This window comes from Myotis yumanensis, unplaced genomic scaffold, assembly GCF_028538775.1.
Source record: "Myotis yumanensis isolate MYYU_CA2020_CCGP unplaced genomic scaffold, mMyoYum1.0.hap1 SCAF_9, whole genome shotgun sequence".
In the NCBI taxonomy this organism is placed as follows: Eukaryota; Metazoa; Chordata; class Mammalia; order Chiroptera; family Vespertilionidae; genus Myotis; species Myotis yumanensis.
Window position 1 is genome coordinate 1,986,673 of NW_027223760.1, and position 18,885 is coordinate 2,005,557.

The 18,885-nt window shown below is 46.1% G+C and overlaps 1 protein-coding gene across 2 annotated transcripts in view; it reads right to left on the reverse strand.

Moving 5' to 3' along the window:
- The window catches only part of RBM33 (RNA binding motif protein 33), a 114,612-nt gene that overhangs the window by 12,214 nt on the left and 83,513 nt on the right, over positions 1-18,885 (reverse strand). Inside the window, exons 14-16 of one of the 2 annotated variants that reach the window (XM_070423585.1) lie at positions 18,021-18,668; positions 2,929-3,135; positions 1,661-1,849 (exon numbers count right to left, since the gene is read on the reverse strand). In XM_070423585.1, coding sequence (XP_070279686.1) covers positions 1,661-1,849; positions 2,929-3,135; positions 18,021-18,668 — 1,044 coding nt within the window. Of the gene's footprint in view, positions 1-1,660; positions 1,850-2,928; positions 3,139-18,020; positions 18,669-18,885 lie in introns of both variants that reach the window. The other variant, XM_070423584.1, reaches the window with a different exon arrangement.

Genomic DNA, 18,885 nt, shown 5'->3' on the forward strand with positions numbered 1-18,885 from the left:
TAGATCTCCAACATACAAAATTCAGTTTTCAGGACAGAAAGACCAGTGCAATGCAGCCACTGGCCCTTCCTCCATCAGTGCCATGGACTAAGCACTGGCCACACAGACCCCAGTCTGGAAAATGGGCAGGAGAACTACCAAGGATGCACACTCCCCACCCACAGAAGGAGCAGGCACTGGGGACACCGGCTCACCGCTGACCTGTGATTTGGTCTGAGGGTCTCCGATTGGGATGACCACATTTGTGCACCTGAAAATAATCCTCGTGTCAGTTCTGTGCCTGCAAACTATCCCGATCACTATTAACTGTCAGGAAACAACTACCCCTATGCCCTGCCCACGCCACAGAAATTCACTCCTGAGAACAGAGGGCAAAGTTCTTGTCATTCACTTGTCTGGTTCACTCGTCATTACTACATACACATAAAACTAACCCTAACATCTCTCTCGGAACCCAAAAGTGAGGGGCGGTGGAAAGGTGTTTAGAAAGGTATTTGTTACTCTTCACTTTTAGGAATTCTCAATAGTACAGGGAGATTCCAAACACATCAAGAATGAATTACTTCTATCAACTCTAGCCTGAAATGTTTCCCATTCACTCCTGGAGCAGAGAGCACTGTTTTACTCAGAAACCTTCCCATCAGGCAGTGTGTCAGTGCTCTGTCTCAGGCAGGCCGCCTGGGGCCTGGAGCGAAAGCACTGTTCCACCTGGCAGGAAGGGCAGGAGCGAAAGCGCTGCTTGAGGAAACCAGGTGAGCTGCCTCCTTGCTGGTTTACCGACAGGGTCTAGAAGCTGCAGAGACGGGGTCCTGTGGAAAACCTGGTCTACAGCAGACTGGAGACCCACCATTTGCTGCCAGCCCCATGGGGACCCTTAACCCCTAGAGTGCCGGGGAGTGCGATCGCGCTCCTCCTGTCTTTCGCCAAAAGTGCCGGGAGCGCTATCAAAGCTTTGAAATGGCGTCCAGTTCTAAGTCTGCTTTTATTAGTGATGATGATATTGCTAAATATGTCAATGTAATAAAGGTTTCCTTAAGTTTTTGAATATGTAACTTCATTTACTTGCGATTCATAATTTTTTTCCTAAACTGCTGTAAAATCAGCAAAAATGCCTTGGCAATTTTAGCATAGTTCCTAGGATATTGGTTGGCACTCAAAGGGCTAAGCACTCAGAATTAGCCAGTTTTAAGAGACCAAAATACAGTCCACATTATTTCCTATTTGTAAAATCTCACCCAAGTCCTACAGCTATTAATGTGAGAGGCTATTTCTGGAAATTAAGGTCAAGAAGGCTACTTTAAAATTTTTTAATTATTACAAATAAAACGTTTGTGACAGGGAAAAAAACTAAATATACGTGTGCATATGTGAACTTTAGGATAATCTGAGGATTTCAAAGTATCATCTGTTCAGTTGGAATAGTTATTCCATAAGTTTATATGTAAGCATGTGAAAATTCCCAACTAATAGAACTCTGGGGCAGAAGTTCTGACAGCAAGTGTGCACAGGAGATGTAACACCTGCCTCCTCCTCCTCCTCCTCCTCCTCCTCCTCCAAAGCATTATTTTAACATGAAGTAACCAACACTTCATGATAAACCAGGAAGTGACTGAGTCATGGGCTAGACAACAGGCACAGGCGCAATGGAGCAGGTGCCCACCTGGATGGGTCCCACTGACATGAGCAGGCTCTTCAGCTGGGCGTCAGTGGTGGATGACGACAGGCCTTCGACAGACACAACGCAGGGCTGCGGCTTGCACTCCACCACCCGCAGGTTCTGCTTATTTGGCATCGGGCGACCGCGGCCCATTGGCCCTGCTGCTCCCCGGCCTCTGCCATGCATGACTACCTGCCAACGACAGGAGGGACTGATCAATTCAAAAGCTTTTGTTTTTTGGCACAACTACTAAGATATATAAGTGAGCAAATAACTCAGAATCCATTAAAATACACCACGAGCTATAGGATTTTCTATAGTTTTTGCTGTACTCAGAAAAGAATTTAATATCTAAAGAGGACACCACCACCCACCAAACGTGAAAGGAAAAGACAAGAGCTGATGTGGAGCCCAGCAGGGATGAGGCGGCACCTCTGTTCCCTCCATGCTAGGGGTGAAGCAGCAGGCCCCCGGGATCCAGAAATGCATGTCAGCCACACACTTAGGGTTCAGGTTAGTCCTAACGGCCCCAGAGCCTAAATTTCTCCCTCCGCCCTCCGTACTCCAGGCCAACTCTGCAGGGATGGTGCAACCCACCCACACAGGCACCACAAGCCACCACCTCACAGATCTAGCTCACGTGGTTAAGTACGCACGTGCACTGGCACCCTGAAAACTGAAAGGCCACTTCTGCCACAATGGTCCCCTGGGGGCTGCCCTTTACATTCACCTGCAGAGCTTTAAATCAAACCAAAAGCCCAAACCAAGGACAGAGGGCCTCTACCCTCACCTACAAAATTATGACATCACTGGTCTAAGGTGGGGCTCAGACCTCAGAGTTTCTAAAGCTGTCCAGGGTTCAAAACACTGTTCTGGGACCTTTAAAGAAAGAGGACAGAGCTGATCTTTCTGGTCTGTTCTAACTAGGAAACAAGACAGAGCACTGGTGCCAAGTGTTTCCTTGAAAACTGAACTCATCCAGCACAGGACATGCGTGAAAAGCAGCCACAGAGTGGGTGGGACTAGCGGCACCAGACTTCTCAGGCTTCCTACCCAGACTTGGCTCCAGAATTGTGGGTAGAAAGGAGAGCATGCCAACTGGCCATCTCCAGGGCACAGCTGAGGGTAGCAGGAAACCACTGCACCCTGGGTGGTGGGTGCTGTCCCAAAGCTGAATCATTAAAAAGTCATGACAGGAAGCATGCAGGCACTCCTCCCCCTCAGACCATTCCAACTTCACACTCGCAGCACTGGTGAGGACACAGCTGTACCTTCTTGGCGGGGTGAATCCCTTGGATGCTCTTGATGCCCGGAGGGCCTGCTGAGTACACATGGGTCCCGACTGGCAGGTGCTGGGGCTGCTGAAGGGCCCCCTTGGTCAGCGTCACCTTGCGGGCAGGCTGCTGTCTCACTTCTGGAGGCTGGGGAGGCCGCTGGGGCTGGCCGTCCGGGTGAAAAAAGCCATCGCTCTCTCCTCCCTGCTGAAAGGAACAAGGTAGCATACTGGTCAGTATCTGCACAGCCCGACATCCCTCCCCATCATCGGACACAAAACCACCAAATGCTAGAAAACCAAACCTGTTATTTTACTAGAGCCACTAGGACATTTTTTACTTGACAGGGTTTGGGTTTAAGTAACAGTTTTGAAATGAAAAACAGTAAGATCTTGGATTAGTATACCCACTCAAGAGGTCTGTAATTAAAGGAAAAGCTGTTTAGGTCAGTAAAATATTGCTTAACTTGAAAAATACTTCATACTCAACATGCATTTCCCATCTACATGAGTATTTGTGTTAGAATCTGAGAGTTTGCATAATCAATGATTTTAACTCTCAACTCCTATTTAAACTTAAGGGAAGCAGGCTACCATGCTCCCTCCTCCCCTGGTTGTGGTCATGAACCCTGGGCCATGTCCAGCCCTTCCCTCCTCGGACACAACACTGCACACGGACTCTGGGCACAGGGCTCCTCCTGTTGAGTCACAAGTGCCATTACCAACCAGAGTCGATGACTCAAAGGAGGAACTCCTGCATTCCATAGAGCTTTATAAGTATCAGAGACCTAACCTTTTTGCATTTTACTAATGTTCCCTCATTTCATGACCTAAAACACTGTTCATCAGTGAAGAAGTAAGCACACACTCAAGCTACACTGATAGTCATAACTCCACCAGGTAGCAAAGCCCCTGGCTGTGCCGATCGGCCACTTTTAGTGTGAAGTGTAGCATCTTCCCAGGACGGAGCTGGTGACCAGGACGGAAAAGTGGATACAAGAAAGACAGACCTGGACCTGCTAAATTATGTCATCTTAACTGAAATGGATGCTTGAAGGTGAAAGTAGATTCAGACTTCTATGAGCACTACACTCTGCTCCGACATAAACAGAAACATACCGGTCAATGGCTAGTTAACCTTCCCCAATGCAGACTGCTCAGTTATGGAGTATTTCCAAGAGGAGCTTGGCAAATTAGCCCAGAAGCAGCCCGTATATTTTTCTGTCTCTTTTCCCTCTAAATGTATCTTTTGAAAACAGTTTAATGAAACAAAGGGAAGGAACAGGGGCTGGAGCAAGCCAAGAATAGGTAAAAAAAATGTTTGCAATAACTGCCCAAATGGGAACTAAGGAAAAATGAGATTAAAAAGTCACACAGTCTTCTGGCTATGGAAGCATGGAGAGAGCAGCAAAGCCTCCCCACCCCCAACTCGAAGCATATAACTGGGCAAAACAAGCATTCCAGGACTCGGAAGTGGAGGAGCAACAGCAGTGGATACAGGGCTGTGGGATAGGAAATCCCAGAAGGCTGATTGAAATGTCAAACAGCACCATCAGCGAAGTCAGTGGAGGAGATAGGAAACACCCACAGATCTGATGGCCTCTGATCTTGGTCCTGTTTGCAATCTGATCTTGGTCCTTAGTCGGTCAGCCGGAAATCTGAGAAACTGAGGAAATTCTGGCCATGAAAGATCTACTGAAGGCGTACCTAGGTCCTCCCCATGCAGCTGACAGAGCCTCAGGCAGCTAGCAGGAAGAGCCTGAGTGGGCTGCAAGTGCCCACTCTGACCACACAGATTACCTGCAAAGGGCCCCAGGAACCTGGACACAATCTCTTCCTGACCTAATGACTGACCACTGAGCTATGCAATAGGGCCAATCCCTAGGAAACCAGGCTAATAAGAATAAAAAATAGACAAAAACTATTTTGAACTGAATAAAAATAAAAATACAACATCTCAAAATCTAGTGGATGTAACCGGCCAGCATGGCTCAGTGGGTGAGCGTCGACCCATGAACCAGGAGGTCATAGTTCAATTTCTTTTTTTTTTTAAATATATTTTATTGATGTTTTACAGAGAGGAAGGGAGAGAGATGGAGAGTTAGAAACATCGATGAGAGAGAAACATCGACCAGCTGCCTCCTGCACATCTCCCACTGGGGATGTGCCCGCAACCCAGGTACATGCCCTTGACCGGAAACGAACCCGGGACCCTTCAGTCCGCAGGCCAACGCTCTATCCACTGAGCCAAACCGGTTTCGGCCATAGTTCAATTTCTAGTCAGGGCACATGCCTGGGTTGCAGGCTCAATCCCCAATAGGGGTTGTGCAGGAGGCAGCCAATCAATGATTCTCTCTCATGACTGATGTTTCTTTCTCTCCCTCTCCCTTCCTCTCTAAAATATATGTGTGTATGTGTGTGTGTGTGTGTGTGTATTTATGTATGTATATAAAGAGCCAGGGTCTGTAACGTCCAAAACGACCGAATGTACAACCGAACACTGGAAGTCAGTCCTGGGTCGTGCTAAGGGGGCTGCAGATCAGGACCTGAGAGAGGCCCAGAGAGAGAAGCAGGGTCTGATCCACAGCCTCTGTGGCAGCTGTTGATCAGCCCTTGCCTCTCTTTCTCTTGGGGCCTCGCCAGCAGCCGCGGGGGGCTGCTGATCAGCCCCAGAGATAGGCCTGGAGACGCTGACTGGCATAGAAACCGACCAATCAGAATCAAATCTGGGTGAACTGCGAAAAGCCAATGGCTGCCTAGGAGGTGGAGCTTTTGACGCTGACTGGCATAGAAATCGACCAATCAGAACCTAATCTGGGTGAACTGCAAAGGCAGAACCTAAGGTGGGGGCTGAGGAGGGGTTTTAAGGGCAACAGCTGTTTGGTGTAAGGTGTAAGAAAGTGGCTCAATTTTTTAATGACTAGTTTGGCAGTATAGTGCATATGGCTGGCTATCAGTCCTGATATAGGGATTATGTATGTATTTTTGTCTGCCAAGAGCATCTCCTCCTGCTGAGAAAGGCTTTTCCTCCCTATTTAAGCAATCCTATCCTATATAATCTATACCAGCCGTGGGCAAACTACGGCCCTCGGGCCAGATCCGGCCCGTTTGAAATGAATAAAACTAAAAAAAAAAAAAAAAAGACCGTACCCTTTTATGTAATGATGTTTACTTTGAATTTATATTAGTTCACACAAACACTCCATCCATGCTTTTGTTCCGGCCCTCCGGTCCAGTTTAAGAACCCATTGTGGCCCTCGAGTCAAAAAGTTTGCCCACCCCTGATCTATACAATAAAAGGGCAATATGCTAATTAGACCGGGTTGACTGGACATCTTCCGGACATCCAACTTCCTTCCGGACATAGCCATGGTGGTGGGGGCTGAGGCAGAGGCAATTAGGGGTGATCAGGCCAGCAGGGGAGGGCCGTTGGAGGCGAGATCAGGCCGGCAGGGGAGGGCATTTGGGGGCGAGATCAGGCCAGCAGGAGAGAGCAGTTAGGGACAAGATCGGGCTGGCAGGGGAGGGCAGTTGGGGGCGATCAGGCAGGCAGAGGCAGTTAGGGGCAATGAGGCCAGCAGGGGAGAGCAGTTGGGGGCGAGGTCAGGCTGGCAGGGATCGGGCCTAAACTGGCAACCGGACATCCCAAGGGGTCCCCAATTGGAAAGGGTGCAGGCTGGGCTGATGGAACCCATCCATGCACGAATTTCGTGCACCAGGCTACTAGTGTGTGTGTGTGTGTGTGTGTGTGTGTGTATAAATAAATATAAAATCTAGGGGATGCAACTAAAACAGTTATATCAGAAAGGAAAAGATACCTATAATCACTAACTTGAACTTTTATCTGAATAAACTAGAAAAATAAAAAGAAATCAAACCCACAACAGAAGAAAGGAAATAAGATCACAGTGAAAGGCAATGACAGAGTAAACAGAAAATCAATAGAGAAAAATCAAAGTTGGATTTCTGAGATCAACAAAATTGATCACCCTTTTAAGCTGACCAAGAAAAATATAAGAGAAGACACAAATGACTAAAATCAGGAACAGAAGAGGGATTATCAGAACGGGTACTACAGACATTAAAAGGGGTGACATGAACAACTTTTTATCAACTAATTAGATAATTTCGATGAAATAAAGAAACTCCATAAAAGATGCAAGATACCAAAAAGAGACCATTAAAAATCTGAGAAACGCCCTAGCTGGTTTGGCTCAGTTAGATACAGCATCGGCCTACGGACTGAAGGGCCCCGGGGTCCATTCCAGTGCCTGGGTTGCAGGCTCAATCCCCAGTAGGGAGTGTGCAGGAAGCAGCAGATCAATGATTCTCTCTCATCATTGATGTTTCTATCTCTCCCTCTCCCTTCCTCTCTGAAATCAATAAAAATATATATATATATATTTTAAAAATCTGAGACAACCAACTCATTAAAAACTTCCCAGAAAAAAATGTCCAGGCCCCAATGAATTCAGTGATGAATTCTATCAACTATTTAAAAAAAAAAAGACCACTCTTTTAGAGAACAGAGAAGAGCCCTGCCCAGCAGGTCAGCCTGAGCACCGAAGGGTCACGGGTTCAATCCCCAGTCAAGGGCATGTACCTGGGTTGCAGATTCAATCCCCAAGTCTGGTCAGGGTGTGTCCACAGGCAACCAATTTGATGTGTCTCTCTAAATCCATGCTTCTCTTTCTCTCTCTCTCCCCCGCCCTCCACCCCCCCCCCCGACTTCTCCTCCCTTCCACTCTCTCTCAAAAAAAAAAAAAAAAAAAAAAAAAAATCAATGGAAAAAATATACTCAGGTGAAGATTAACACAACAAAAAACAGAGAGGAAGAAAATATTTCCATTCATTCCTTGAAGCTGGTATTACTTTGATTTAAAAAAAAAAAAAAGCCAAAGACATAAAAAAAAAAAGGAAAGCCACAAAAGAATATACCTTGTAAACACATGAAAAAAAGCCTCACCAAAATATTAGCAAACTCATGCAGCAATAAAGAAAAAGCACCAGACACCAGAACCAAGTGAGAGCTGTCCCAGGAGTGCAGGGTTGTCTTAACATTGGAAAATCAATCAATGGAGCAGACTACATTCATGAAGGCAGGACCACAGGACCTCCGCACTGAAGCAGGAAACGCTCCCATCAGGAGCATTCAACAGACCAGGAGCAGGAGTCCTGTGGTGAGAGGCCTGGCAAGCTGAGTGCTCTCTCCATAGGACCATTTCCAGCACACCCACCACCTGGGGAGTGTTCGGATGCTAGTGGATCCTGGGCTTTACTCCAGAACCATCTGATTTAAAGCTCTGAGGCTGGAACTCAGGCATAGCATACATGTTTGCAGTATAGTATGACCAGGAGTATACCAGGGTCTGCACCGACACTGTCTCCCTCAACTCCCCGCCCCCCCCCACCCCCCCACCCCCCCCACCCCCCCCCCCCCCGGTAAACATTATCATCCTCTTTACAATTGAAAACTCCAGCCCCTGGGTCACAGAAAAAGTGCTGGGCCTTATTGTCCCCCCTGGTAGGGGAGGCTCTTCCACTCCCATGACTGCTTCCAGCTTGGCTATGAAAACAAAAGGACTAACCATCATTCAAGTGAATTAAATGAAGAACAACTATGATAATGCTGCATTTTTGCAATTTTTTCTAGAAATCATGCTGAGCACTCAAGGCTTAACGATAAGTTATTACATTTTGTAAGAAAAAGGAGTGTTGTTTTTTTTCCAGGAAAACCAAGATGGCAGCATAGGTAAACACTGGTACTCACCACCTCCCACAACCACATCAAAATTATAGCTAAAATACAGAGCCATCATTCAGAACCACCTGAAAGCTGTCTGAATGATAGTCCAATAACTAGAGAAGTAAAGAAGAAAATACATTAAGACTGGTAGGAGGGGCGGGGGCGTGGAACAAGCTAGTCCAGCACCCACATGTGGCATTTTTTTAATCTGAGGGATAGCTCCAATGCCTCCCAGGAGAAGCAGGGGGTCCCAGCTGCACAATCAGACCCCCAGCCCAGGGAAGAAAAGCCCCTGTAACTTTGGGCTGTAAAAACCAGGGGGGATTGTGGTTGAATGACACAGAGATTGCTGGAGTCCCAGGTGTTCCTCTTAAAGGGTCCATGCACAATTTACACAGCCTTGCTTCCTCTGAGCTCCAGCACTGGAAGGCGGCTTTGGGGGGATTCCAGGGACATACAAGAGGAACTAGACCAGTGATGGCGAACCTTTTGAGCTCGGCATGTCAGCATTTTGAAAAACCCTAACTTAACTCTGGTGCCGTGTCACACATAGAAATATTTTGATATTTGCAACCATAGTAAAACAAAGATTTATATTTTTGATATTTATTTTATATATTTAAATGCAATTTAACAAAGAAAAATCAACCAAAAAAATGAGTTCGCGTGTCACCTCTGACACGCGTGTTACAGGTTCACCATCACTGAACTAGACTGTCTGGCATTGGGACAGGAACTCGGGGGCAGTTTTCTCCCAGACAAGGGTGCTTGCAGGGGTCATTTTTCCTGTACTATGACCTCCTCTGTCACAAAGCTGACTGACAGCCACATCTGAGTTTCCATCAGTGTGGCTCACACTGTTCACTCTGCCCTAGTGATTCCCTCAGGCTCTGCCCCATCCAATTTGTTGTCCCACCCAAGCTGTTTGAAGCAGCTTTTCCATATGCTCAGGCTTCACACATTGCTAAAATCTCTTACACAAGCAGCAGCTGGAGTCAGCGTGCCCCAAACTTATCAATAAAAGGCCCAAGACCCAGCACTAGCAGTAGCCTGCCTTGCATCACAGCTGGGCCTCACCTGGGGACTTCTTAGCCCAATACAAGTAGCAGCCATCTGCAGAACACTCTGTGGTTCCTGCCGGGTGACCCGAGGCAGTGGCTGACTTTGCACCTCCCAGGAAGCCCCAGAGCCAGTGTACCCAGTAGACAGCTTCAGATCATACCAGATTATAACTCTACCATCCACAAGCAACACACTCAAGGGGCAGACTCAGTGAGTACCAAAGCCCCACTAAAGTAAGTCCTGCTCCATAGGGGTGTATACTGCACAGCAGCTCTTTCATTGCAGACACAGCTGGTTCTCACAGCCAATTGGCCTGGAAGTCAATTCCTCCCAGTGACACCAACAGCAATCAAGGCTCAACTACAACAAGACTGCACACAGCCCACATAGGGGCACACCCAGAGTGCCCAGCTCAGGTGACTGGGGAGGCTGAGTTACTGGACGCTATAGGACAACAACTACACAAAGCCACTCTACCAATTCTAGGAGACATAGCAGCTCTACCTAATACACAGAAACCAACACAGCGAAGCAGCCAAAATGTGAAGACAAACATCACAAATGAATGAAATGAAAGCAAGAAAACTCCTGGATACAGAGTTCAAAACAACGGTTATAAGACTGCTCAAGGATCTCAATGAAAGCTTCAAGGGACTTAGTGAGACTTTCAAGGAAATTAATAAGAATATCAAAGACATGAAAAAGTACCAATCAGAAAAAAAGAGTACACTAACTGAAACAAAGAACAATTTGCAAGGATTCAAGAGTAGAGAATTTTGAGACACAAATTAACGATTTGGAATATAAGGAAGCAAAAAATAGCCAATGAGAAGAGCAGAAAGAAAAAATAATCTAAAAATATGAAGATTAGTGTAAGGAGCCTCTGGGACAACTTCGAGTGTACCAACATTCGCATTATGGGGTTTCAGAGGGAAAAGAGAGCAAGATATTGAAAACCTATCTGAAGAAATAATGACAGAAAATTTCCCCTAACTGGTGAAGAAATAGACCTACAAGTCCAGGAAGAGCAGAGGAACTCAAAGAGGCCCACATCAACACACATCATAATTAAAATGCCAAGGGTTAAAGACAAAGAGAGAATCTTAAAGGCAGCAAGAGAAAAGGCAGTTAATTACCTACTGTCGGCTGATTTCTGAACAGAAACTTTGCAGACCAGAAGGGAGTGGCAAGAAATACTCAAAGTGATGAATAGCAAGGACCTACAATCAAGATTACTCTACCCAGTAAAGCTGTAATTTAGAATTGAAGGTCAGATAAAGAATTTCACAGACAAGAAAAAGCAAAAGGAGTTCATCACCACCAAACCAGTATTACATGAAATGCTGAAGGGTATTCTTTAAGAAGAAGAAGAAAACAAAGACAAAGAAGAAAAAAAATAATAGATCTAAAATATGAACAATAAAATAGCAATAAATACATATCTATTAACAATTGAAAATCAAAATAAATAAGCAAGAAATCTAATGAACAAAACGAACTGATGAATAAAATAGAATCAGAGGCATGGAAACATGAAATAGACTAATGAATCTCAGAGGGAAGGAGGGTAGAGGGGAGGGAAGAGATTAAAGTGGTGAAGGCCTAGGATAGGGCAGGAACTGGGTGGAGGGGTACAAGGGGGGGGGGGGAAAGGGGGACATCTGTAATACTCTCAACAATAAAAAAAATTTTTTTTTAAAGAAAAGGCTTTTTTTCCCAAATGAGAGAACAATTCTTCCTTTTCAAATTCTTACCGAAAATTTTTAATTCCAGGGTTATTTCAGTTAATAGTTTGGCTGGGAAAGAGCCAAACTATTCTTCACTAGTTGTGGCCAGAGTCACACAGGGACAGACCAAACTGAATGCACACATTTATTTAGGAATCTTCTAGAACTTAGGCATATAGTTATAGCACTGAAAGATATAAATTAAAAAATGCTGTCGATTCAAATCAGAAATTTCAGAATTCTGCTATCTGAACATAAGGAAATAACTGGTCATCTGTGGATGGCAGATTTGTTGTAGTCCAAAAAAGTGGTTGGGGTCCCAGGGCAGCCTTTTGTGAATTCTCCCTCCTATAAGGCCTACCCCACCATTCCTTCCACTGCAGTGCGTTTAGACATGATTTTAAATATTTCACTTCCTTCAAAACAGATGCGAAAAAAAGAAGTTAGGGCCCGGCAGGCATGGCTCAGTGGCTGAACATCAACCTATAAAAGCAGGAGGTCTTGGTATGATTCCCGGTCAGGGCATATGCCTGGGTTGCAGCCTCAATCCCCAGTGTGGGGCAAGCAGGAGGCAGCCAATCAATGATTCTCTCTCATCACTGAGGTTTCTATCTGTCTCTCTCCTCTTCCCTTCCTCTCTGAAATCAATACAAATATATATTTTTAAAAAGAAGTTTGGTCTATATTACACCAAACTAGAAATATTTTGTTGTTTTTTTCCCCAAAACAATTATCTTTTAATGTACCATAAAATGTATTTTAGAGTCGTTTTTCTTAAATATAAAGAAAGCTTCCTGAATTAAGAAAGAGTAGAGAATACTTTTTATCAGCTTAATCATTATAAAATAATGCAGTCTGTAGCCACCATCATGAGCAGGACAAATTTATTTATAACGAATGGTTTAAATGTACAGATAAAAAGGCCTATTGATACTGTCAGGGCACCCTGCAATTTGACAGATCAAATCTTATTTTCATTCTTAAAGCCCATGAAGAAGTGATATCACTGACTTGCATTCACTAGTGAGCAAATTGATTAATCCTTCTCTATAGAAATCTCAACTCTTGATTACACCTATCAGACACTAAGCAGCATTATTCTAGAGTGACAACACTTTGACAAATTCCCCAACCATTTTTCTCAGCCTTTGTGGCCCTGCTAGGTTGTATTAACCCTGATGAAAAATTAATTTTCCTTATCTTCTCCTAAACCCCAAAGTCCAAATCCGCCAAACTGGCAACTCTTTCTGTAAAGGTATTATGAAAACCTCTACAAGATTAATTGCATGTCTTCAGGTGACATTAAATTAATTTCTGTACTCATGACAGACACTTGATACTCCGTCCTGAGAGGACAGATAACATTGTCAGGACACACCAAAGGACAGTGGTTGGGGTCCCAGGGCAGCCTCTTGTGAATTCTCCTCCGATAAGGCCCACCTCACTGTCAGGGCTATGCACGATCTCACAGCCCCCAGACCTCCCCGCACAGGTTTCTATTAACCACAACAATGCTGGGCCTCCCCCTGTAATCTTCAGCTCACTCAGAAGCCGGACAACAAATGATATGCATGCTATACGAAGTTCCTAAATGCAAACACATTTAAGGCTCCATTTTGTCTTTGAAGGATAAATGCTAAGGAGAAATAAGCAGGCTAACATTCTCATTCAGGCTCCTTGGTCAATTCCCTAATTAAAGCTGCAGCCTGCGGTGAGAACACATCCCTTTGGCAGCGTCCACCTATTCTCTGCAATAAGCTAGCCAGCACATGGCGAGCACACAAGTATTTCAACAAGGTCCATCTAGAACGCTCCCTATAATCTCGGAGTGGGTCCACATGGGCTGAGCTGGGTTTCCCAGAGAAGACCTCGACAGGCACACACACTGGATCTGACAGCAGGTGGCAACATGGCACAGAGACTCAAGGACTCTCTCTCAACATTCTCTTTCCCTGAGATTTGTTAGGTTTGGGGAAATCTTTAAGAAGCAAAATTAACTGGCCTTTGGAGGAACAAAGCAAAGCCCTGCGCCTCTGAGGGAGTCATACCCCGGGCTCTCCAATTCCTGCCACAGGAGTCTTGGTCTGAAAAGGAGACAACTGCTAATGTGGGTTCCTCCAGCCACAGAGCCATGAACTCAGACTCTTCCAGAGAGAGCCCCCATCCAGCGCCCCTACAGGGGTGAGGCCAGGCTCTGCAAGGCAGAAGCTTCCTGCCTGCCCTGGCTGAGAGCAGCAGGCGGGCAAGGTGGGAGTTGGGCTCGCACGTCCTGAGGTGCCTCCCCACCGGTCCCTGGCCCCACCCACACCAGAGCAGTGTCTTTCCACTCAGTTTCCCTCACTGTCTGATCGTCCCATCACAGGTCTGTCCTCTGCCACCTCATGTCTGACTGCCTTCTCCTGGCCCCGGAGTGGCCTTCCCAGTTAGAAAACGGGCTGTGGCTTCTTTCCCACAGGAACTTTGCCGGCGCTCTTCCCCTCTGCCCAGAGGGCCTTTTCCTTCCGTGCTCTCAGGCAATCCCACCTCCTCTCACGCAGTCATTTCTCAGGTCTCCCTATCAGACACTCAACACCGGCTGTCTGCTGTGACCTGCAATGGTGACACGCTGGAGCCTGCATAGTACCTGGGGGCTAAGGAGCTGCTCTTTCTTTGCAGCTGCACACAAAGCTCCTCAGCCCCAAGTCAGGTCTATTGCGACAGCCACCGCCAAGTGCACCTCCACCCCTGCCATGGAGGGCAGGGCCTGAGACCTCCTCAGGACACCCTCCTTCCCTGCAGTACCTTGACCTCAGTCCTGCCAGAAGAACATGCCTAACACTAACCCTGGTCCACAGAGACTCATTTTAATATTTAAATAGTGGTGTTTAATCCTCTTGGAATTCTCACATAAGGACAATCATTCAAAAAATGAATTCAATGCAACAGAAAGTATTTTCTACTCAGGTTGATGACCTATTTCAAGAAATGTAATATACAAAAGAATCCAACTCTTGCAGGAGATCTCTTGATTCACCTTCAGTCTTGGAACTCACCATAGATGGACAGACATGCTGATAGGGCCCAGACGCAGTGACACCCAGCGAGCAAGTCTGGGTGTTCTCCACCAGGAGGACACAGGTCTGCTGCAGAGCTGAGTCTCAGAAGCCATAAGAGGAACCTAAAACTCTGCACCAAAAAGCAACGGTGTGTCTAAGGAATGCTGGGGACACTCCCAAGAACAGCACCAGCGTACCAGGGCACTCCCATGCCAACTGGGACCATTCCAACACCCAAATAAATAATGCTAATAACAATTCATTGTATAAATAAGAATTCAAAGCCCATGTTGCTGTAATAAGTGAACAAATAAATAAGTGAGGGCAAAGAGAAAGCTACTCCCGCAGAAACATGACAGCTAACAAGCAGAAAGGCAGCGCTGGCCCTAGAAATGTCAATGCTGTTAACACGTTGCAAATCCACAAGAAATGGGATCGTTAATCTCAAAGCTCTTCCCATGAATTACTTATCAAGTACAAAGGGTAAGACTATAGTTTACAATAGAGACTTGGGAGACACCACCTGACTCAGTGATCAAAGTGCCAACACCAGACAAACCACCAGTAGGACTCAGTGAGGAGGACACAATATCCTCCTGTATATTCCGACTAAAAACACTCGCCTGACACCCATCATGAGGGAATGGGAGACAAAGCAAATTAAAGGGCACTCGACACAATATTTAGCTAAGTCTCCTCTTTAACCCTTTTCGGTCCAACGTGGACGCTGACTCAACAGACCAGGAGCCAGGAGCAGGTCCGTCGAGCTGAGGTCTAGTGAGACAGATAACTTCAACATTCAATCCCGTCAATTAATTTGGACCAGACTGTTTGAATTCCAAAAATAAAACTGGACCGCAAAGGGTTAAAAATGTCTGAAGAGCCCAGCCAGTGTGGCTTCGTGACTGAGAGTTGACCTGCGAACCAGGAGGCCAAGGTTTGATTCGTGGTCAGGGCACATGCCAGGGGTGCGGGCTCAATCCCCAGTAGGGGGCGTGCAGGAGGCTGCAGGTACTCATCCCTCACATCAACCTTAGCAATTTCATTTATAGACTAGAGCAGTGATGGCGAACCTATGACACGTATGTCAGAGGTGACATGCGAACTCATGTTTTGGTTGATTTTTCTTTGTTAAATGGCATTTAAATATATAAAATAAATATCAAAAATATAAGTCTTTGTTTTACTATGGTTGCAAATATCAAAAAATTTCTATATGTGACACGGCACCAGAGTTAAGTTAGGGTTTTTCAAAATGCTGACACGCCGAGCTCAAAAGGTTCTCCATCACTGGACTAGAGACTGAGGTTCAGAAAAATGAAATAACTGTTCAGAGTCCCAAGGGCAATTAATTATAGACAACCATCCGAACCTGGGCCAGCGTCAGGTACAAATGCACTCTCTCAGTCCTGGGGAGGGAGCCCTTCAACCTCTATGCTCCGTGAACAGGAATTTCCAAATGGCCACACAATCAGGATTCAAGAGAGAGCTCATGAAGAAAGTGAAGGACTGCGAGCGGTAAACCCAGACAAGCATGGTCGCCAGGACTGTGGAAACCAACAGCAAGAAAGAAGCCATCCTGAGCTCTTTGTGAAAGGCTTCCTGCGGCCACCATGCACTCGTTACAACCAAGAGGAAGAGCGATCATGAACTAACGTCACTTCAAAGATAAGCAATGGAAGAGCAGACTAAAAACCTGCCTTAAGTCGCAGGCTCTTTCACTTTTCAAAAAACCCAATTTAATAAAATCTAAAGATAAGTTATTTGATTGTAAGTAACGCGATATAGAAACTGACGGAAGAGAACTCTGTGCCGAAGCACCATCACCTCACAAGTCCAGCACAGAGAACCACCTGAGGAGGCTGGAAAGCACCTGCAATCTTGTGCTGGCCTGAGTGCGAGGCGCCTCTCCCTCACCGCCCCAGGGATACACCCTGACCGCACTTTCAGGAACAACGCTGCAGACTGGCTCCTGTCCTGTCCAGAGTCAACTACTTGGACCAGGAGACCACTAATGCAAAGAGTAATGTAATTAACTACATCGATGCCAGCCTAGGTCAGAGAAGAATGAAGACAGTGGTTCTCAACCTTCTGGCCCTTTAAGTACAGTTCCTCATGTTGTGACCCAACCATAAAATTACTTTCATTGCTACTTCATAACTGTAATGTTGCTAAAGTTATGAATAGTAATGTAAATATCTGATATGCAGGATGGTCTTAGGCGACGCCTGTGAAAGGGTCTTTCAACCGCCAAAGGGATTGCGACCCACAGGTTAAGAACCGCTGAATCAAGGAAATAAAACAGACTCCCAAGTAAACCTCTCTAGGAAACCTTATAAATATGATACTTACTGTACTTCTGTACTAACAGGATGTAAAGAAACTCATTAAGAATGTACAAGAACACAGAAATTAATTATATGAACTAATACTTACCAATTATTTAGTTAGTTATGAACCTGAAATGCATAAATAATACCCTGCACAGGTACAGTACATAAGCTGATCCTCCCAAATGCTAAGACCCTGTCAGAGCCTCACTGGAGTTGCCAGTTCAGACCTGGGCTCACAGCCTAGCCCAGGGCATTAACGCCACAGCTGACAGGAGAAAAGAAGGACCAGCAGGGACAGAAATTAAAGTCAGAAGAAATGTGCACACACAACACTTAACAGAACTGTTTCTTTTTGTATTGCCTGAAATAAACACAATTAAGAATATGCTCTCGTAGAAATAGCTCCTACCCACACACACTGCACACACACACACACACAACCCTCGCCATTAGAAAATACTATTTATTCCAGTTCAGAGAGACACAAACAAGGCATTTATCCTCGGAGAGTTGAAAGTAGCCAACATGCTACTAGAGGAACTGTTGGGAAAAATCCTCGTGGAGATTGCAGACAAGTTGGTTAGTTAACTTACTACTTAAGAATTAAAAAGAACTGTCTGCCTCTGTTCAAGAACTAAATTGTCCAAACAGGGCTGGAAAACAGCAATGACTGCCTTAGCCTTAGGGAGAGTGATCTAAAACGGCCACTGTCACAGGGAGACAGACAAAAGTGTGCTTAGCTCTGACCTGCAACCCAGGTACTTGCCCTTGACCCTCAGGTGTGCAGGCCGAAGCTCTAATCCCTGAGCAACACCAGCCAGGGCCACCGTGATTGCACTTTAGAACTCTGCTCATCCTGTTGCCCCTGAATCTAAAGCTACACACGAGTCACTTGCTTTGTGGTAAAGGAAATTTTGTGTTTAATTCTGTGTTCATAATAGTACCACAAATTATCCTCAAAAAGAATCTAAAACTGAGAAAGGTCTAAGTGAAGAACAGAGACAACTGAACACGATGGTCAGCACGGACACTGCAGCTCTCACACCAGCTTCCCGAAAGAAGGGCTGGTCCACATGACTGTACAGAAGCAACCTACCTCCCTCTGCTCACATACCTGCTCTGGGAATGAGGGCATTGTAAGTGAAGGATGCAGAGATTCAAGAGGCACAGTGACCTCGTCAACTTACCCCACCTGACAACTTAATCACCCTGACTTTGGAGCTGACATGCGGCCCATCTCCGCCACCGCTGTTTGCCCGGTGCATGACAGTCCTTTTGGCGCCAGGCTTGGAGTCAGGGGGCCGGCCCTGGAGGGCTGTCACTCGGGCGGTCTGTGCTGGGGGCGGCTCGTCCCCATCCTCGGGCTGTGCCTGCAGGACTCTGTGTCTCAAGTGCTTCAGTGGTTTGACCGGCTGTCCTGAATACTGCATGTTAGCACCAGGTGGCACAAAGTTTGACGTCTTCGGCTGAAGACTTGAAAGAGCAACATCTTGGTTTTTCACGAGAAGTCTGTTTTTCACATTCTGTCGGCCCTGGGCACCAGGGAAGGGTAGCAAGGGGTTTCCATTGGTGGGCAACGGCAATGGCAACGCCGGTGGCTCTTCCCGCTCCGCAGGGGCCCCAGTGCTGCAGAGTTGCTGTTGCTGCTGCTGCTGTTGCTGCTGCTGCTGCTGCTGCTGCTGCTGCTGCGCCAGCCTCTCCAGTAGCTCCTTCTTCCTGGCTCCGGCCTGCTGCTGCCGGCGCATCTCCTTCTGCTTCAGGATCTCCTCCCGCAGGCGCTTCTGCTCTTCTATCTTTAAGCGGTACAGCCTCGTTTCTTCATCTTCATCAGGAAACTGGAACAGAGAACACACACGGCTTACTTGGCAGCACCAGACAAGGCGACCGTTCCAGTGTATTTCTACAAACTCAGAAAATGCAAAAGTATAAAAACCCTTTCATTCAAAATTTGAAAGACACTAAGTATAACGCCTTCCTCTGAAGAGGGGGAAAATTATGCAATAGCTAACTTAGAAAATCTTATCAGAATATTAAAAATGAAAGAATGTACAT